Source organism: Kogia breviceps, chromosome 5 (assembly GCF_026419965.1).
Source record: "Kogia breviceps isolate mKogBre1 chromosome 5, mKogBre1 haplotype 1, whole genome shotgun sequence".
In the NCBI taxonomy this organism is placed as follows: domain Eukaryota; kingdom Metazoa; phylum Chordata; class Mammalia; order Artiodactyla; family Physeteridae; genus Kogia; species Kogia breviceps.
Window position 1 is genome coordinate 146,889,028 of NC_081314.1, and position 20,973 is coordinate 146,910,000.

General features: G+C 50.1%; 1 protein-coding gene across 7 annotated transcripts in view; it reads left to right on the plus strand.

The window, feature by feature from the left end:
- PKNOX1 (PBX/knotted 1 homeobox 1) overlaps window positions 1-20,973 on the plus strand; it is a 49,149-nt gene that overhangs the window by 22,373 nt on the left and 5,803 nt on the right. For 5 of the 7 annotated variants that reach the window (XM_059064790.2, XM_059064788.2, XM_067035192.1 and 2 more), the window contains 7 exons: window positions 187-314; window positions 2,323-2,494; window positions 4,304-4,474; window positions 8,476-8,575; window positions 9,430-9,527; window positions 15,052-15,180; window positions 18,624-18,700. In XM_059064790.2, coding sequence (XP_058920773.1) covers window positions 187-314; window positions 2,323-2,494; window positions 4,304-4,474; window positions 8,476-8,575; window positions 9,430-9,527; window positions 15,052-15,180; window positions 18,624-18,700 — 875 coding nt within the window. The remainder of the gene's footprint in view (window positions 1-186; window positions 315-2,322; window positions 2,495-4,303; window positions 4,475-8,475; window positions 8,576-9,429; window positions 9,528-15,051; window positions 15,181-18,623; window positions 18,701-20,973) is intronic. The other 2 variants (XM_067035190.1, XM_067035191.1) reach the window with 1 other exon arrangement.

Sequence of the window (20,973 nt, forward strand, 5' to 3'; positions counted from 1 at the left end):
CCAACATAGTTAGCCTAGGTGTCCAACTAACACAATTGGCTATGTAGTACTGTACTGTAATAGGTTTATAATCCGTTCGCATCTTTGAAAGTTCACAACTTGAAGGTTCGTACATAGGGGACTTACTGTACTTGGTAGCAGCTTATTTTCTTTTTAGTAACAAAAGTTCTCTTCCTCCTTTCACAGATGCAAGTAGTAACAGAGTTAAAAACGGAGCAAGACCCCACCTGCTCTGAACCAGATGTGGAAGGAGTGAGCCCTCCCCCTGTGGGGTCCCAGACCCCGATGGACGCAGACAAGCAGGCCATTTATAGGTAGCAATGAGATGTGAAGCGTGTGGGTGTTCAGAGGAGTAAGGAGAATGGAAAACCTGGTTAAATGGAACATGAGCTATTAGCCAGGCAGAATAGTGAGGCATGGTATGATAACTACTGGGGTGAAAGTTTTCTCAGATTACAATGTTATTCCTAATATCTTTATAAAAAGTTTCGCAATGTAAATCTACATTTTAGTCAACCTTACAAAACGCAATCTTCACGCCCAGATAGCTGTACTGGAGGAATCTACCAAAGAGAAGGAAAAGCGATAAGTTGACACAGTCTCTTCCAGAAAATAGAAGAAGAGGGAATGTTTCTGAACTCATCTTATGAATTGAACATCACTCTGATACTAAAGCCAGACAAAGACAATATAAAAAAACTAAAGACTAGTATGCCTCATGAACTTTGGCATAAAAATCATTCATCAAATATTAACAAATAAAATCCAGTAATGTGTAGAGAGAAGAATATTTAGTGACCAAGTGGAGCTTATCCCAGGAATATGAGACTGGGTCACCATTCAGAGACCAACCAATGAGATCCACAATGTGATCATATCAAGTGATGCAGAAAAGCACTTGACAGAAGTCAACAGCCAGTTATGATTAAAAACTGTCAGTGAAGCAGTAATAGAGGGGAACTTTCTTAGCCTGATGTAGGGAAACTACAAAAGAACCCTGCAGCTCGCATCATACTTCACGGCGGAAGACAGAATGTTTTCCCCCAAGTTTGGGGATAAGGCAGAGGTGTCCACCCTGACCCCTCCTGTTCAGCTCTGTAATGGACGTCTAGCCAGTTCACTGAGGCAAGACAGAGAAAAAAAAGGCATATCAGGTTAGAAAGGAAGAAATAAAGCTGGCTTTATGCACAACTGACATGATTGTCCACATATAGAAAATCCCAAAGAGTGTACCAAAGAACTTCCAGAACTAAATAAGTGAGTTTAATTAGGTCACAGGTTACAAGGGCAACACACAGAAACCAATCCTATTTCTCTACCAGTAATGTACAATTATAAACCGAAATTAAAAAGAAAATACCACTTTTGAGAGCTCCAAAAAAATGTAGGTATAAATTCTAATAAAGCACATACAAAACCTTTATGTTGAAAACTGTAAAATGCCAATGGAAGCAGTCAAAGGAAACGTAAATAAAGGGCATACGATGTTCATGGATTGGAAGACTCATAGTGAAGATGTCATTTCTCCTAAAATTGCTCTATAGCAATTACAATTAAAGTTGTAGCAGGATATTTCTGTATATATAGACAAGTTATTTCTAAATTTTATATGGAAGTCAAAAGAACTAGACCAGCTAAAACAATTTTGAAAAGAAGAATAAAGTTGGAAGAATCAGTCTACCTGATTTTCTCAATGGAGAAAAGGTGGAGTTTCCAACAAATTGTCCAAGTTGGAACAGTTGGACATCAGCATGCAGAGAGAAGATCCTTGACCTGACCTCACATCCTTTACAAAAATCTACTCAAAATGGAGTATGGATCTAAAAGTAAAATTTAAAACTGTCCAACTGGTGTTAACCATACAGTGAAATATTAATGCAGCCATAAAAAAGAATGAAGTACTGTTACATGTTACAACACTGATGAGCCTAGGAAACGTCACGCTACGTGAAAGAAGCCAGACACCAAAGGTCACGCAGTGTACGACTCCATTTATATGAAATGTCTAGAACTGGCGAATCTGTAGAGACAGAAAGTAGATTAGTGGTGGCCTGGGGCTGGGGTTTGGTGGAAAATGGAGAGTGACGGCTAGTAGTTACAGGGTTTCTTTGGGGGATGAAAACATTATAAAATCAACTCTGGTGACGGTTGCACAACTCTGCGACTATACTAAAATCCGTTGCATTATAAACTGTAAATAGATGAATTGTGTGGCGTGTGAATTATATCTCAGCAAAGCTGTTATATAAAGCATTGCATATGTACATACTAAAACATTTTCATGAAAGTGTAGAACACATATTTTAAAATTTTTCCCCCCAGGCATCCACTGTTTCCATTATTAGCTTTGTTGTTTGAAAAATGTGAACAATCTACACAGGGCTCGGAAGGCACAACTTCTGCCAGTTTTGATGTGGACATTGAGAACTTTGTAAGGAAGCAAGAGAAGGAAGGAAAGCCCTTCTTTTGTGAAGATCCAGAAACTGACAATTTAGTAAGTAAAATACATGTCTTTAATTTTTATTTCTTCTAAATTTAATCTGTTCGATAAATTTTAAATTTCTAATTAGAACTTCAGATTGTCTGTGGCTCTGCCAAAGGGGAGGACTGACTGTACAATTCATGAGATAATGTTCCGTGCGTGACTTGAATGTCGCCAGGTCTCCAGCCTTCTCTGTTGCCCCCTTCCTGTGATAATCCAACAGGATGGCTTGAGCCTGCATCCTGCGTGGGCTGGGGGTTCAGTCCCTCCCGTATGTTCAGGAAGGTCCACCGGGGTCGGCGTGCCCTGTGTCTTGCTTCCTGGGAACGTGTCTGGGCCCAGCTTCAGGTGTTGGCTCTTGCCTGATCGTGGACCACAACTTTGTTCTCCAGGACAGCTCTGTCTGGAGGCTGGCACTGGTGGTGGGTGACAGACTGTGGGACGACTCGGAGTGGCCTGTGAGCACAGAGCAGGGACGTGAGTGTGGAGCAGGGACGGGCCTATCAAGGATCCGACACCCCTCACGGCCTCCCTTAGGCTTTCTGTCTGAAGCCAGCCTTGCTCACGCAGGTGCCCCCCTCCCAGGGCCAGTGCTCCAAAACCCTGGGTTCTCTATGCTTCCCGAAAGCAGTGGAGAGTTCCTTGGGCTCGCGTCACTGCTGTGCCCAAGGGGGGCGGAACCCTTCAGCACCGGCAGCCCGGGCGGCCTGGGTCTGGGGCTGGATTCCCACTGGACTTGGCCACAGCTCTCAGACCAGAACCTCGGGCCCCTCATCAGCAGGAAGGCGTCTTTGGAAAACTTTTCCCTGAATCAATTGCCTTGGTCTTAGGTGTTATTGTTTTTAATTTTTCATTAATATTCAACCTTACGGCCAAATAGATTTTATAGGTGAGTTGTCTGACTCTGAGTCTGTCTCCTCATCTTCGAACTGGGACCAACAGTGCCTGCCTTTGGGGGGTGAGGACCACATGCTCTCTCTGCCTCTGAATCTCTGTTACGCGGCCGTCAGCGAGGGGGGAATGGGGGCAGCCAGCGTGGGCCAGGCCGCCAGGGGCCGGGGCTCTCCTGCCTGGTGCCCTAGCACAGGGCCTAGCAGAGCTTGATACTTGGTCATTCTCACTACTGACCGGCTGACTGGTTCTTTCCACAGAGACGTGTGAACTGCCACCAGCAAGGTCATGGGGAAGGAGCTGAGTTTTAGGTTGTTCGTTCCCAGGAAGTGGTGTTTATGGTAATGGGTCGTCACTAGTGTCAGTTACCTACCTGCTGGGAGGTGAATTACCCCCAAATTTAGTGACTCTGTATAAAACTGAAGAACTTTTAGAAAAATTGTAAGAGAAAATCTTTAGTATCTGGGGCTAATCTAGGGGTAGGCAGAGTTCTTAGACTTGATGCCCAAAGCAGAATCCATTAAAGGCAGAGTTGGTAAGTCGAACTTCTTCAACATTAAGAGCCACCCGGGAGGTGCATACGGATCCAGCCCCAGTTGCAGATGAAGGAGCAGGAGTGGGGCGAGGGCGAGCTGCTAGGCGAGGCCGGGGTCGAGGCCCGGCTGGCTCCCGGAGCCGTGACCGCCTCTGTCCCTGCACGCAGACGGAGCCGAAACAACAAGCCACAGGCCAGCGGGGCTGGAGTGCTTGGTGGTTCTGCATGATATCTGGCGTCTTTCTCCTCCTGTTACTGGCGGTACAGGTGGCCTTGGCTGGCTCATAACCAAGCTGAGCCGTGACCAAGCTCAGAACCAAGGCGAGTCGTGTGGTGATGACTCACTGTCATGCTCCCTTCTTCTGGTCTGAAAGTCTTCATTTTCTTGCTTCTAGATGGTAAAAGCAATCCAGGTTCTGCGTATTCACCTTCTTGAGCTGGAAAAGGTTAATGAACTCTGCAAAGATTTCTGCAGTCGCTATATTGCTTGTCTGAAAACGAAAATGAACAGTGAAACTCTCCTGAGCGGGGAACCCGGCAGCCCGTACTCCCCCGTCCCGTCCCAGGTATTTACGGCGGGCCCCGGGCGCCTGCTTGGTCACTGCAGCGTCGGCAAGGGTGAAACGTGCTCATGCCTGAGGCCACCGGCCCTCTCAGGATTGTGGGGCTGCCCTCGGCGGTTCTGCTCTGAGGATCCTCTGGGTCTCTGAACGCGGCCTGTGCCGGGAACGTGTTCCCTCGGGCCGGAGAGAGAGCCCACCTGGGCTTCGTGCCGTGAGAAAGGGAGGTTCCCTCTGTGTCCTGGACCCTGGAGCCGATCTTTCCGGAGACCAGGCTACCAGTCATTTCTTTCCAATTCTTTTTAATGAACTTTTAAGCGTGTGGTAAAATACACAGAACGCAAAACTTACCATTTTGACCATTTTAAAGTGCACAGCTCAGTGGCATTAAGCACCTTGACATTGTTGTGCAACCATCACCACCATCCTTTCCAGAACTTTCTCACCTTCCCAAACCGAGACCCTGTCCCCATGAAACACTGACTCTTCATTCTCCCTCCCCCCTCCCCAGCCCGTGGCCTCCACTCTCCTGCTTTCTGTCTCTGTGACCTTGACTAATCTATGTACCTTACGTAAGGGCAGTCATACCACATTTGTCCTTTTGTGTTTGGCTCATCTTACTTAGCAAAATGTCCTCAAGTTCATCCATGTTGAAGCACTGTAATATTTAGCCATTCTGAAGGTGTGTAGTGACATTTCATTGTGGCTGTAATTCGCATTTCCCTGATGGCCAGTGATGTTGACCATCTTTTCGTGTGCTTACTTCCCATCCGTATATCCTCTTTGGTAGAATGTCTGCTCGTGTCTTTTGTCCACTTTCTAATTGGATTTTTAAAAAATTGTTGACCTTTGAGAGTATTCTAGATGCAAGTCCTCCATTGGATATATGGTCTGCCAGTATTTTCTCCAAGTCTCTAGCATATCTTTCCATCCTCTTAACAGGGTCTTTTGCAGAGCAAACCTTTTTCATTTTGATAAAATCCCATTTATCAAATTTCTTTTCTGAGTCATACTTTCAGTGTCAAGTCTAAGACCTCTTTGCCTAGCCCTAGGTCCCAAAGATTTTTCTCTTATTTTTTTCCTAACAATTTTATATTTTACATTTAAATCCATGGCCCATTTCCAGGTTAGTTGTTTTGTGTGTGTATGTTCGTCCATTTGCTCCAGCACCATTTGTTGAAAGGGCTGTCCTTCCTCCGTGGAGCTGCCTTTGCACTGTTGTCAAAAACTAGTTGGGCATATTTGTAGGCCCTGTTGCTATGTTCTCTGATCTGTCCCATTGATCTGTGTATCTAGACCGTATAGTCTTGATTGCTGTGGCTATATAGGTCTCAAAATTGGGTGGGCTGATTCCTCCTACTTTATTACTTTTCAAGATTATTTTAGTTATTCTGGTTCCTCAGTCTTTCCACATGAATTTTAGAATAATCTTGTCTATATCTGCAAAACATGTTACTGAGGTTTTGACAGGAGTTGCGTTAAACCTGTGTGTCATCTTGGGCGGAGCTGACACCTTTCCCGTGTTGACTCTCCCAGCCCACAGTCGCGGCGCTCTCTCCACTAATTTACTCTTCTGTGAGTTCTTTCATCAGCGTTTTCTCACTTTTGACATAAAATTCCTGCGCACGTCGTTTTAGAATTATACCTAAGTATTTCACTCTTTTGCACAATCGTAAATTGTATTATATTTTTAACTTCAGAGTCCATGCCAATATGTAGAAATCCAGTTGATTTTTGTATCTTTATCTTGTATCCTGAGACCTGGCTGAACTTCCTTATTCATCCTAGGAGATCCTTTTTGTAGCTTCTTCAGGATTTTCTACCTGTTTAGTCTTGTCATCTGCAAATAGGGACAGTTCTATTTTTTCCCCTTCTGATCTGTATACTTTCTGTTTCCTTTTCTTGCCTTGTTGCTCTGGCTAGAACATCCAGTACTATCTTGAATGGGATTGAGGGGACATCTTGCCTTCTTCCCAGTCTCAGGGGCAATAGTGGTAGGTTTTTTTTTTTTTCTAGATGCTCTTTATCAGGTTGAGGAAGTTCCCTTCTATTCCTATTTTGCTGAGAATTTTTATTCTGAATTTTGACAAATGTTTTCTTGTATAGATTGATATGTGATTTTTCTTTTTTCATCTGTTAATATGGTAGGTTTACATTACTTGATTTTTTTTGAATATTGAGCAAGCTTTGCATTCCTGAAATAAACTCCACTTGGCCCTGGCACATAATTCTTTCTGTATAGATTCCTGAATTCTGTTTACTAATATTTTGTTAAGCATTTTTGTGTCTATATTGAGGGATCTTCGTCTGTAGTTATCTTTTTTGGTACAGTCTTTGGCTAGGTTTGGTATCAGGATAGTATAAGCTTCATAAAATTAATTGGAGAATGTTCCCTCCTCTTCTGTTTTCTGGAAGAAATATGTAGAATTGGTTGTGTTAATTCTTCTTTATTTTTATTTTTTTTTTTGCGTTACGCGGGCCTCTCACTGTTGTGGCCTCTCCCTCTGCGGAGCAACAGGCTCCGGACGCGCAGGCTCAGCGGCCATGGCTCACGGGCCCAGCCACTCCGCGGCATGTGGCATCCTCCCGGACTGGGGCACGAACCCACGTCCCCTGCATCGGCAGGCGGACTCTCAACCACTGCGCCACCAGGGAAGCCCTAATTCTTCTTTAAATGCTTGATAGAATTCTCCAGTGACACTACCTAGACCTGGAGATTTCTTTTTTGGAAGTTTTAAAATTACTAATTCAGTTTCTTTATTAGTTATAGGGCTATTCAGATTATCTGTTTCATGTTGGATTTTGTCTAAGATGTCAAATTTATGTGTGTTGAGTTGTTTACAGTAGTATTCCTTTTTCATCTTTTGATATCTTCAGGGTCTGTAGTGATCTCCCCTGTTTCATTCCTGATATTGATAATTTGTTTTTTTTCTCTCTTTTTTTTTTTTCTGTCCGTCTTTCTAGATGTTTGTCACTGTATTGATCTTTGCAAAGAACCAGCTCTTATTTCATTGATTTTTCTGTTTTTCTATTTCATTGATTTCTGCTTTAATCTTTATTATTTCCTTCCTTCTGCTTGCTCTGGTTTCATTTTGCTCCTCTTTTTCTAGGTTCTTGATGTGGGAGCTTAGAATACTGATTTGGATCGCTTAATTTTTATTCTGACCAAGTTTATATAGCAAACTTTATATAGACCTACCGAAGCTTATACGTTCAAATGGATGTGATAGCCCACAGAATAATTGTCTTTGACGGATATCTACTTAGGCTGTTTAACTGCTCAGATATCTGGGTGCCTGCTGCGTGCCAGACCCTGTGCTGGGTGCCAGGTGCAGAGATCCGTGCCCCTCGCCAACTCCCAGTCCAGCCATCACAGGAAATGCATAAATTGGCCCAGTTGGATCTGACTTCAGATGGGTAGATTCTCCGACACGGTGTTTAGGGACATTTGCGTGGAGCCTGCAGTAGGCCAGGCCCAGACCCAGCACCCCACAGATGTGGACGCTGGGGGCTCCGGTGTGCTCTGTGCTGTGGGAAGGGCAGGTACAGGCTGTGCCCCTGGGGGTGACTCCCCAGCCTGTGGCATCATCTTTTGAATAGCTCACCCTGTCCAGGAGGCTTTGGTTCTTGGAAAACTCTGGGCCAAGTTGAATGGAGAAGGTGTGTGACTCGATCAGGTAATTTTAGTCTTCCTAGTTATACCTCCAGGGCTGTAGGGTGTGTTTAGTGTGCTGATGAGGTGAAAGATAATCTTTTGGAAGCTAAATTGAAACTGATATCTCAGTATTGATCATATCATATTTAACATTTAGTCAGTTTGGCATCTCTTGCTTCCAGATATGTCTGTAACGTGAGCCTTACGAAGGCTTGTCCTCTGATGATGCTCTTTGCCTCAAGCATCTTCCCTTTACTGATGATGCCATTATGCCACGTGTTCTGGAGTTTTCAACGTGGGTTTTCTGTTTTCTGATCACATAACGCGTTTGCTGTGTGTTTATGACTTACAGCCGATTCAAAGCGCCATCACAGGCGCTCTCAGCCCCCAAGGAATCGTGGTGCCAGCGTCCGCTCTGCAGCAGGGGAACGTCACCATGGCAACAGTGGCAGGTATGACGGCAGGAGAAGGGACACTTTCCTTGAGCTTTTGCGGAAAGAAGTCCTTTATATTAGAATGGAGAAGTGCATAAACATGGTTTCTAATTAATTCCGGTTCCCGATACAGGAGTGTCAATGTCTAGAGCTCTTTGAATGCCTGGTTCTTGTTCATTCTCAGTAACAAATATTTTATACAAATTGTGTTTCCCTCTCAAAAAATATTGGCAGGAAAGGTTTTATATGGGAGTTGAAAATGTATAGCAAAAACCAAGAGAAATTTTCAAATAACATTAGTTTTTAATGGTGCTCTTAGCAGCACCTGGAAGGAAAATCTTAAGTGGCGTCATTAATTGATGATAAAAAGCAAATGAAAATGCAGCCTTAGTGTCAGTATTACTTGTTTTGGATGCACCAGGGAACTCTGGAATCTGTCCTCTTCCTGTGATGGTTTTTCTTATACGTTGCACATACAGAACCATCGTGAAAATGGAATGGGCACAGAAGGAGGGGGAGAAATTGAACTAAAACCCTCCACATAATCACACAGAGGGAAACCTCCGCAGGAAGATGAAAGCATGTTGGATGAAAAAAATAACTAGAATAAAAATATTTGTTATCTAACACCTTTGGCCAAGTCCTTTAATACGTGCCAGGAAATGGAGGCGAACAAAGGAGGGGACTCACAGGCTGCCCCGCCCGCCCCGCCTCCACCGAAGTTAAAAGTCAACTGGCAAAGTGCTGTTGACCGTTGGAAGTGATTTTCAGAGCTCATCAGCCACAGACTTTGTTCTCTCGGTGAGCGCGCCGAGAAGAGCGGGTATGATCGTGGGACCGGGGAGTGATTCAGCCTCTCATGTCCCTTGTAGGGGGCGCGGTCTACCAGCCGGTCACAGTCGTCACCCCCCAAGGCCAGGTCGTGACACAGGCGCTGTCGCCCGGAACGATCCGGATCCAGAACTCCCAGGTGCGTGAGCGGGCCCGCGGGCTGCCTGGGGGCGCGTCGGCACAGGTCCCCGGCCGTCCCCTCGGCGTGAAGGCCATTCGGGCGCTCTCCAGTGAACCTGAACGTCGGTGTCGTGCGTCTTCTGCACGGTTCATCTTCTGCATTGTTGCAGAGTTCAGAGAAGCCTAAGGAAGGAGGAGAAGGTCCCCCAGGATCCCTCCCCGCGAGGGGCCCCTGCTGCCCCGTCTCACGTGGGGCTGTGTGCTTGTTTACACTTCAGGAGGGCGGAGGCTGTGTAGACGCACCCTGCCCGGACCCCCGGAAGTTCACCCCGACCCAGGCCTCCAGCTGAGGGGGGGGGCTCGGGCCGGCACGAGTGCCAGCGCTGGCAGTGCTGTCATGCGCCCCAACCCGGGGTCGTCCGTCTCATCCTCTCTGTGCCTTTGTGGTGACGTGAGACCAGTCCCCTCTGTGTTCTAGGGAGATACCCGTATTTTTTAGTTTTTTGAACGTAGCTGGGTTTACATCGGAAGCAGTGTTTTCGCCGTCAGTTCTTGTTTAAGACCTTTGATTCATTCTTTACGTTGGTTCCTTGTGTTGGGCCCAGATGCTTTCTACATCCTCGTTAACCACGTGGAGGCCCGGCTTTGGGGATGCCGGTGTTTTCTTAAATCAGAAGCAGGTGTGAGAGGGCCTGGGGCAGGGGCCGCCTGGGCACACCCGGGGCCAGGACACGGGGTGGCCCCCAGGCCCAGCCATGGGGAGTGAGGGTAGGCGCCCCCAGCGCCGGCCCGCCATCCCCGGCCAGCCCGCCGTCCCTGAAGTTTTCCATTTACAGTGGCTGGGAACAGCAAGCTGGCTTTCAGAGCGTTTCCTGGCCTCACAGTGAACTGTTTTTAGAGGAAGGAAACACTGTGGAGTCCAGTGCTTGCTTGTACAGTGGAGGCTCATTCGTTCTGCTGTTTAAGGAGGAATTTGACTGAGTTTACATAGCAGACGTGCAGAGTTTGGGTCACGTCCGCGGAGCCCCTGCTCCCTGAGGCTGGCTGGCCAGGAGCCGCCTCCGCTCTGGTCCTCTGACCCCGCAGCCCACCCTGCACTTGTCCCCTCCCCATCACAGCCCTGGCGTCTGTCCCTTGCAGGGCGGCAGGGCTGGGGAGCTGGAGGGACAAGCCCGGTGCAGGGCGGGCGGGGGGGTTCACGGAAGAGTAAATAGACTGGCTGGGGCCCGGCTGGGGCGTTCTGTGACCAGGGAGCCCACGCGTGTAGGTACGTGATCCTGCAGAGCAGTTGTGGCCGCTCTGGGCATTTTTCCTTCTCATTTGGCCGACGTCCGGGTTCTTGCCGGGCCGCAGGTAGTTGGGGTGAGTCCCTCAGCAGTCACAGCTTCTGTGTTCTAGAAACTGGAGGTCAAGGAAGCGCGTGGTTTTCTCTGACGGCGCACAGCGGTGGCCGGCCCCTCCCTGCACCGGGCACATTGGCCACGGGGTCATTTTCTGCCCTGGCGCCGGTCACACGGAGGAGCTGGACGCTCTTCCCGGGCTGGGCCGGCTCTATGGAGGAGTCCTCCGTTGTGCTCGTGGTATGTACTCATTTAAAAGCATTTTTTTCGGAGAAAATAAGAAGCAGCCAGGGGGGTGAGGTCCCACCGATTTCTCCTCGCTCCACCCCGCTCCCCTGCCCCGGGATGTAGTCTTATTTGTGCAAAACCGTTACTCGTGTGGTTCGGGGTCGCGCCGTCGTCTGGCGTGTGACAAGTTGTCGCCTCCTTTTCGCGATTCACAGCGATGCTCGAGTCTCTGGTATCAGGTCACCGTGTGCCCACGTTGCCGAGAGGCCTGCACCAGACTCGCAGCAGCCCCCACCCTCACCTTTGCTCCCCTTGGGCGACCGCTTCCAGGCCTCCTGGCCGTTCTGCTGTTCCCTCCGTGTTTGAAATAAAACCCCCGCCCCTCACCCCCCCCCGGCCCCCGTACAACCTGTAGCTTTGGGCTTTTTGTCGCGCTGGGGGCTGTGCTCTCCCGTCCCCTCCCTGGCCGGGATGCCGCTTGTGTAGACACAGTGCAGCTGACGCGTTTTCAATGTGAACATCCGCGCGGGCGTGTAAACGCTGGTTTCTGCTGAGCTGCGTGTGTAACCGTGATCACGCCGCCCGAGTCAGCAGCTGGGTTCTCTCCCCTCTGCAGAGTTTCCACGGCGTCGGGGGCTGAATCCTCACGGATCCCCCGGCGTGCTTTCGGTGTCCCTGTCAGGTAGCTGGGCGGGGCCGCGGGGCCGCGGGGCTATCGGCCTCCTGGTCTCCACCTCGGCCGGGCGGCGCGCGTCGGGCATCCGGCACGTCTCCGCGAGCCCGCGTCTTCTACTTTCTAGGCTTTGCTCTCCCCTTGAGAACTTGCGAAGAAAACGTGTGTGGGAGGTGCCTCGTGTTGGGACTTAGCAAACCTAGAAGTGACTTAGTCTTGGTCTCATCCTTGACACGCAGTTGGTTTGCATGTACAATCCCAGGTCAGGAAGGGGCTCCCCGGGCGCCGTCAGTGTGTTCTAGCAGCCGCGCTGCCTTCGAGAAGGTCAGTGTGAGCTCCGCTTTCCTGCCTTCTGTGTTTTCTCCTCTGTCAGACACGTCTCTTTTCCCTGAGGCTTTGGCGCGGGTCTTATTTGTCAGCTGAGCTGGGCACTGCCAGGGACCTCGTGTCCTCGAGGCTGGGACATTTTCCTGAACTCTCTGTGACAGCCCCGCCCCCGCCCCCAGCCTGCGCATTCTCTCCTTCCAGAGCCCTCACTGACTGGACGCTACACCTCCTGAACCGAGCCCCTTGATTTTTCTGTATTTTTATATTTGTATTCCCATTGTCTACTTTCTGTCTGCTTCCCGAGAACTTGCCTTTTATCTTCCACCCCATCTGTTAAGTTTTGCATCTCAAGTGTAGCTGTAGTTTCTGAGACTCTTCTTTACCCAGTGCGCTCTCCTACTCTTGCTTCGTGGGTGGTTGACACGTGCTTTGCCTTCTGCGCTTTCCCTCTTTTCCCCACGTCGTACCGTTCATCTGCTTTGCTGTTGGCTTTTTGTGATGGAGGCGTTCAGGTGTTTGGGGGCAGTTGGCTGTCCTTCTAATGTAAACATGAGGCACTAGAATGCTCTTTGGTGCTTGTCAGGTGCTAGGCTTTGGCAGGCCGGCTCGCCTGTGGCCTGGCCTCCAAATTCTGCACCCCCCTCAGCCTTTTCTTCCTTCCGTTTCCCCGGAGCAGGACTCTCATCTCTTGCTTGTGGCGGAAGCATAGTTGCAGGGGCAGGGGTGGGCGGGGTCTCCCACCTTGTGTGCAGATCTCCTCACCCTGTTCTAGCCTTGCCCCTCCTCCCACCCTCCAGCTGTGCTCCGTCTTCAGCCTCTGGTCTGTTTCTCTGGGAAAGAGACCCCAAGTCTCTGCAGCGCTGGGGGCAGATCAGTCACCTGCAGAGAACGATGGGGAGTGGTATGGGGGCCCCACTGCTTCTTAAGTGGGTTTTCCCGCAGTTCCCTAGGCTTTTAAATCCCCCTGCCATGCGCGGGCTCCGGCTTTGCTGGGGGGCGGTGGGCCGGTTGGCCGGTCCCCCCGCAGGCCCTCGGCTTCGTTGGCCTCCCCAAGCCCCCCTGGTGGCATCTGTGAGGTCGAGTCATGTGGCCAGCTGTCACTTTCCCTGTTCATGAGTCCACATGTGTTTTAACCCTGCACAAAAAAAGCAGCACTGAAGCTGAAATACATGTCACATTGCATGAAGAAGGCCATGTGTTAAATTGACGCAAACACAGCAGACGGTCTCATTTTGGCCCCAGTGGGACCAGTTTTAAGAGCCCATTTTTCCTTCTTTTTCCTGTGCACACAAGCGTGAGCATACACGCAGTGCTTAATACTGTTCAGTCCTTGGGACTTCCCTGATGGTCCAGTGGTAGAGGATCTGCCTTCCAGTGCAGGGGACGCGGGTTTGATCCCTGGTCAGGGAACTAAGATCCCACATGCCATGGGGCAACTAAGCCCGCGCGCCACAATTACTGAGCTCGCGTGCTTCAGTGAGAGAGGCTGTGTGCCGCAAACTAGAGAGCCCACGCGCCCTGGAGCCTGCGCGCCACAACTAGGGAGAGAAAACCCACACGCCACCGCTAGAGAGAAGCCCGAGCGCTGAAACGAAAGATCTCTCGTGCCTCAACTAAGACCCGACGCAGCCAAAAATTAATCTTTAAAAAAAAAAAATACTGTTCAGTCCTTTAATGAACAAACACATGCATCCCAGAAAACAGTTATGCCCTTAGTAATAATCTTAGGTTTTAAGAAATTTTAGGTATAGTTAGTGGTTGTAATGTCTCCTTTAAGTCATAAATGCTGTCTGTTTACATGTTGGTGTTCAGTCTTTTAAAGAATTATCCAAAATGATGTAAATCCAGAGGAAGTACAAATAATAGAAACCTCTCCAAAATCAACTCCCAAATGCTGTAAATTATGTTTACAACTATCTTATACTGAGACGGACCTACAGAAGTTGATGCTTATTTGTTGATTTTTACTTGTTTTTAGTACATCTCTATTGGAATGCAGTTGCTTCACAATGCTATATGTTAGTTTCTGTTGTACAACAGAGCGAATCAGCCATATGCACACATGTCCCCCCGTATCTCCTCCGTCTTGAGCCTCCCTCCCACCCTCCCTGTCCCACCCCTCTAGGTGGTCACACAGAAGTTCTGAGGTAAAGCGTGGGCCACAGTGGAGAGGTCCCGATGTGTCTGTGTGGAGGCCCCAGCGCGGGGCGTTGCTTTTCTCCCTGGTCTGGCGGTGAACGACACAGGCACCGTCTCTGCAGCCGGTGGGCGTGAGGTGCTGCCCCTGGCTGGACGCGTGGGGCCTCGTGCTCTTTCCTCGTGTTTGTGTGAGCGGACGGACGCTCGTCTAAGGGGACTTACACACGTGTCCTCTCCTCCCGAGATGGAACGAACAGGCTGTATCTCAGGCTCTTCTCAGGGTGAGGGGTGGGCAGTGTCTTGAGTGGCCGCGGAGCCGTCTGGGCAGAGGTCGTCGCCTTGGCCCCTCTGCTCTGTGGTCCCTGTGTCTGCACTTTGTGTGTTTCTTTCTCTCCTCCTGGTCGGGCTCCTCTAGTTAGTGGCCCTTCCAGCTTCCCCGTCCATCCTTGTCGGTTGCTTGAATCCTGCTCTAGGCCAGGAGACGGGCTGTTGTCGCGTCTGTCGCTAGAGGAGACAAGCTGAGTGCACGTGTGCGTGAGGGCGGGGCTCGGCTGCGTGCAGAGTGGGACACTCGGGGCCTCTCGGTGTCTGTCCCACTGCATCACCAGACGGGAGGCCCCTGCGTGGCCGAGACGCGCGTGTAAAGGGTTACAACGCGAGGGGCCACATCCTCGGAAAATCAGCCCTACTGGGTCCCAGTGTTTATGCCTTTCCTGTAAATAAGACATTTAGCCATAAGATCCTTGGTTATCTTCTCTCCACTTGCACTCGTTAAGCTACTTGGATACGTCATCATTTTCTGTGCTCTCTAACGTTATTTTTCAATTGTTTAAAAGCTTCAGTTACAGTTAAACCAGGATCTCAGCATCTTGCATCAAGATGACGGCTCATCTAAGAACAAGAGGGGGGTCCTGCCGAAGCACGCCACCAATGTGATGAGGTCCTGGCTCTTCCAGCACATCGGGGTGAGGACGCGCGTGCTCCGCGATTAGCCAGGCCTCCGCGATGCTTTCTTTCTGGCTTATTTTCTGGAAAAAATGGACTTCTGTGGGGGCTGGTAGAGGCCTGGGTGTAAGAATCGGGGTTTTGTTGACTGTCCATGATGGGTCGAGCACAGGACAGAAGGGAGGGTTACCCAAAAACTGGTGACAGGGAAGAAGTTCAGCTGATGTTGGCGGTACGCGCCCGTGAGAGAAACTGCCCGGGGAGGGTGCCTGCGGGGAGGTGAGGTTAATTAGAGGAGTGGGCAGAGAAGAGGTGCTCCGGGGCAAAACCTTGGAAAATAGCGATGTTTGATACAGTGGATTTGGGAGGGAGATGAAGAGTTGAGCTTGTGGACGGAGGGGTTGGCACACGGGCCTGTGCCCGTGCGGGGAGCTTGGCGTGCTTTGGTCTGCGCGCCCCCTCTCCTCCCCTGGACCTCGGCACGTCCCCCGACGCCGTCCTGTCTCTGGGTGCGCGCTTGCCCACCGACTTCTGGGGAAGGCTGGCCGGTTACCCGCCTGAGCCCCAGTCCCCACGCCCCCGACCTCGGGGGAGGGTGAGACCACGAGTAGCTTCCAGGAGTGACAGACTTCTCGCTGCTGCCGGGTTGGAAAGGACCAGGCTGGCCCCCGGGGGCGCGGGGGGATGGAGGTGGGACGGTGGGCGCATCGCTGGGTTATGGCCTGTGCGGGCGGAGGGTGGGGCCCGGGGGGCGTGCGGGCGGATGCGGAGGTCCGGAGGGTCGGGGGGCCGGGAGGGAGAAGCCCCTCTCCGCGGACCTGTCCCTCTGCAGCCCCGGCCCGGCCTCTCCTGAGAGCTGAGCTGGTCGGCCCGGACCTGCCCCTGGGCGTCAGTGCCCGCCGTCACCCGCTGCGGCCGCGTCCTCACTGACCCGCCTCCTCGCCTCCACCCCGTGCGCCGTGGTGCCCTCGGGTCTCTGCAGCGCCCCTTCGCCCCTGGCCCGGGCTGCGGCCGCGTCCGTGCCTGGGCGCCCGCCTCCGTCCTCACCCGGCTATCGCCTCCGGTCCCCCTGGGGTTTGGCCCTGGTCGCTGCTGAGCCCCCTTCCTCCGCCCGGAGCTGGGCTCTGCAGGCTGTGCCCCGGCCCGGAGGGGGCAGCTCACGTGCCGCGGGAGAACGCGGTCGTCGTCGGCAGTGCGACCCCGCCTAGAAGCTGGTCCTAGCAAGGGTCACGAGCAGTGGAGAAGTTTAGGGACAGAATGTTACAGTGCTGTTCATTGCGATAATGGGAAATGGGTTGGTGTGTGAGTTAGGACCTGTCAATTTGATGGAAGGCTGTACGGCGAGTTAACACCATAAGCGAGGGCCAGAAGCACTAGGAAGCTGTAGGTACATGGACATAAGTGAAAAAGCAGAACGTATGTGTTCCTAGATACATTGTACAGCCGATAAATGTGTCTATAATGTAGCGATTGGACTACAGCACAAGTAAGTGATGGCATTGGCTATTTTCCTGTTAAGTTTCCTTTACTGTTTTAATCATTTCTGAAATAGACCCTGCTCAGAGGTTCAATTAAAGTGCCTTTTATTTATTTATTTTCCTATGAAGCATTTTCTGTGTCTTCTTCTTGACCTCATTTCTCCGAAACGCTGTCCCCTCTCCTTGTAGCTTTCCGGACACTCTGGGCAGCACTTATTACTGTTTTTTGTTTTGTTTTGTTTTCTGGTTTGCGTACTTGCTTCCTGCCCCCTTTTTATTTTACAAGCTTTTTAAAGGACAAGAACAATATTTCTGTTTCCATAAACTCTCCCTTGGGGCCAGATGCTCATCTGTAGAATGGAAGTGAATCAGTGTCGGTTAGTGTGAGGACGGGACCACTGCTGTTGAGAGAAATGCGGTTATCCCAGAATGCACAGCTCCTTTCCGGACACTGAGTGTTCGCTTAAAAACCAAAAGAGACCCCCACCTCCTTAATTTGCTGGGGTCCTGGTCGGTGCAAAATGAGGGCCTTCAGTGCGTGCAGGTTTTAGAGTGAATGTCGTACTGGTTTCTACAGGCAGATGGTAACCGACCTTGGAGAAGTTGTTTATTACTGTAGACAGAAATTGTTTTCCTCTGGTATGTCTGTGAATTTTGGTGCAAGCATCCTGCGCTTTATTGCGCTTCTCAGGTGTTCGTTTTTCACAAACTGAAGGTTTGTGGCAACCCTGCCGGGATCACATCCCTCGATGCCATTGCTTCCCACAGCGTTTGCTCACTTCAGACCTCTGTGTCACATTTTGGTAATTCTCTCAATATTTCAAACTTTTCCATTATTATTATATTTGATATGATGATCTGTGCTCAGTCATCTTTGCTGTGGCTTTTGCAAGAAGACTGCAGCTGAAGGCTCGGATGATGGTTAGCATTTTTTTAGCAATAAAGTATTTTTAAGTCAAGGTATGTACAGTGTTCTGTTAGATGTAATGTTACTGCACACTTCATGGACTACAGTCGAGCGTCAACATAACTTTTATATAACATGTTTTGGAAACACAAAAATTAATGACTCACTGTATCGCAATATTCGCTTTACTGAGGTGGTCTGGAACTGAAGCTGCAGTGTTTCCTAGGTGTGTCTGTATTTGTTATACTTCTGGCTTTTTCTGAGTGAAATATTTCAGTCATACGTGAAATAAAGAGTAAATAGCAGACACCCCGTCCCCAGCCCTCAGTTCAGTTCTCTGCCGGCCGCGCACGTGAGTCCAGCGACGCCGTAGGTGACACCCGTGCGTCCCAGCGTCAGCCCGTGCTTGCGCCTCCCGTGACAGAAACGCGTCGCCCGAATGTGACGGCCTGGAGCAGCCCCGTCCGCTTGCTGCCTCCTCTTGTTCGGCCGGCCCAGGATGCGGGGAGGGTGTGCAGTGCCCTTGCTCAGTTTCCTCGTCGTAAAATCCAGGTGGCAGCAGCTCTGTGACCGTGAGGGATCAGTGAGTCTCCTCCGTAGGATGTACAGGGGTGGCCTGCGTGCTCTGTCTTGCTGTGGGTCAAAACTCTGCCATTTATCTGCTTTAAATGGATGCAGTTGATGGTCCTTGAATTACACCTGTAACGTTGGTACAGAAGCCACAGATGGTATCGGGTGCTTAGAGCGGCGCCTGGTGCAGCCCAGGGGTCCCTCTCCGTGCCCCGCGCTCCTCCCTTCGCCGTGGCCTTTGAGCGCGCGGACTCCTGTCTGCGTCACACCTCTGCCTGGGCTTTCACTCGTTGCTGCAACACCTGTGCTCTTGGGCAGCTGGGAGAAAGGCTTCATTTGTTTTAGGCATTTCTGGAAAAAATGATGAGACTGAAGTTAGGTTTTAGCTCCAGGCATCCTTGACACCAGTTTTTACTGACGATTATTTGTGTGCTTCTGTTTTACCGGGATGATCTGGAGTTCCTTTTTAAAAACTGAAGTTCACGGTGACCCTTCTTTGTATTTTCAGCATCCCTACCCGACAGAAGATGAGAAAAAACAGATTGCTGCTCAGACGAATTTGACACTACTCCAAGTTAACAACTGGTAAGCTGTGCCCGCTTTCTGAAATTGTGCCATCCACGTAACAGAGCACCTGGCAATCGTGACGCCAATAAGTAGTAAATTTTGGTTGAAGTACATGAGTTCTTTAAACTAGCATTCCTGTGTTACCAGAGTCTGGAATTGGTGGCAGCCAGGTAAGCATACATCACACACACTTTCACCTTAACTTTTCAATGCTCGATACCCCACTAAGGACCTTTTGCCGACATCCTCCTCCCTTGATTAGAAATGGGTTTCTCCTGGGCATTAACCAGCGCCCCTCACCCCAACCTCCACTCAGAAACACGATGTTTCCGTGGACGAGCTCCTCTGGGCGGTGGACGGCCGGGGTGAGTTCCCCTCACCCCTGGTGGCCCCTCCGCACCCCTCCTACCTTTTGAAACCTGTGTCTGTGTCACTTGTTCAGCGGTGGCCGGGGGCGGGAGCCCCACGGCTGGCCGGCCGCGCGGTGGTCCTGTGCCACAGCAGGCCTCAGGGTCCTGAGAGGGAAGCGTTCCTTTATGAAACACCCCGTTCTGGTTCTCGTGTCACACGTCAGTGTGGACACTTGGACCCGGACCGTGTTGGCTTTTCCCTTAACTAAGAGGCGTTCACGTCACGAAGCGGCGTTGAGGTCTGCGTGTGCCCTTGCATTCGGCTTGGCAGTCATCTGCCTCGTTTTTCTTTACTGATTCAGATGTAGGAATTGATTTCAGATTAATGAAATTGGCTTGCGTAAAAGAAAAGGAAATACAGATTCTACCACTTGTAAACATTGTTATCTTTTCATTTTAACTGTCAAAACGTAAACTTGAAGGTCAGGTGAGCTCCAATGTAAATGATAGAATCTGCCATCTTGGGCAGTTGTGTATGCAGGAGGCATGCTTTGGCGTTGCATCAAGTATTCCTAGCATCTTGCATTTGGGCCCGTATTTTTTACTTAGGGAGCCACAAGAGACCATACTCTTTGAGTTATTTCCTGTTGGATCTTTTAGGTAGTGTTGACAAGAGTTCAAAGGTTTCGAGTTCTGTGTGGCTGTGAGTTTTGTAACGTCTTAGCATGTTCTCCGTTATTTTCATGCAGTCCCATGTAGAGGCTGTGTCTGGTTTAGTGATGGATGGATTGTGGGATGAGAGACGCAGACGTGCGTCTCTGGACTTTCTGATGTGTTTGTCGCCAGTCAGCCTTCTCCTCGCTATTGATTCCTCATTTGTGGACTCCCTGCCCTGCCCTAAGTTGCTCCTCTGCTGTCTTAACAGAATTGTCTTTCCTAGAAGGTTTGACCTCAACTTTTAATTTTGAAATTCATCACAGTTTAAAACATGACTTTTATAAATTCGAAACTTTCTAAAGTCTTTTAGTTAATATTTGGAGCTATGTTTACCTTTTGTGACTCTCTTTCCTTTTGTATTTGCAAAAATTATATCTTGGAGCGAGATTGGACCACACCCGTCATTAGCTTACGCCTCTGCCTCGTGGCAGCTTTGACAAAGATGGATAAAGAGACAGACTGAGAGGTAGCAGCGGGTGTCCCTTCCCAGGTGGTGCTGGGGTCGGCGGTGAGCTTCCGGGGCTGTCGGGACCCTCCCAGTCCAGCTCACGCTCAGCTGCAGGGACCGGAGATCGACCCCGAACGAAGCTCTGAGGCGCCAGACCGTTCATTTGTGTTATTAGAATATGTCCTAGTGCAGTTGTAGATGTTTTTGAATCTTAGGACTTTGAAGTTAGGCGACCTCAGAGCCGGACATCTGTCCACACTCGGGGCTCGGCCGGGTGGGACCCTCAGATAAGAGACGCGCGGCCTGCAAGGCCTCGGGCGTCACGAGACTGCAGGGCATGTAGTTTTGCTGCTCTGACCTTTCCCTTCCTCAGAGAAAATCAAGCCACATTCACAACGTTGACAGTATCATTGTGAATATCAATTTCACAAACAGGGACTAAATCAGTTAAAGTGGAAGAAAGGCACCATGGAAGAGTTGGTCTTTATTCAAATGAATTACTTTAAAAACAGCCCTGGGCTTCCCTGGTGGCGCAGTGGTTGAGAGTCCGCCTGCCGATGCAGGGGACACGGGTTCGTGCCCCGGTCCGGGAAGATCCCACGTGCCGCGGAGCGGCTGGGCCCGTGAGCCGTGGCCGCTGAGCCTGCGCGTCCGCAGCCTGTGCTCTGCAATGGGAGAGACCAGAACAGTGAGAGGCCCGCGTACCGCAAAAAAAACAAAAAACAAACAAAAAACCAGCCCTGTTCTCCGGACATTTAGATAACATGCGTTTCGTT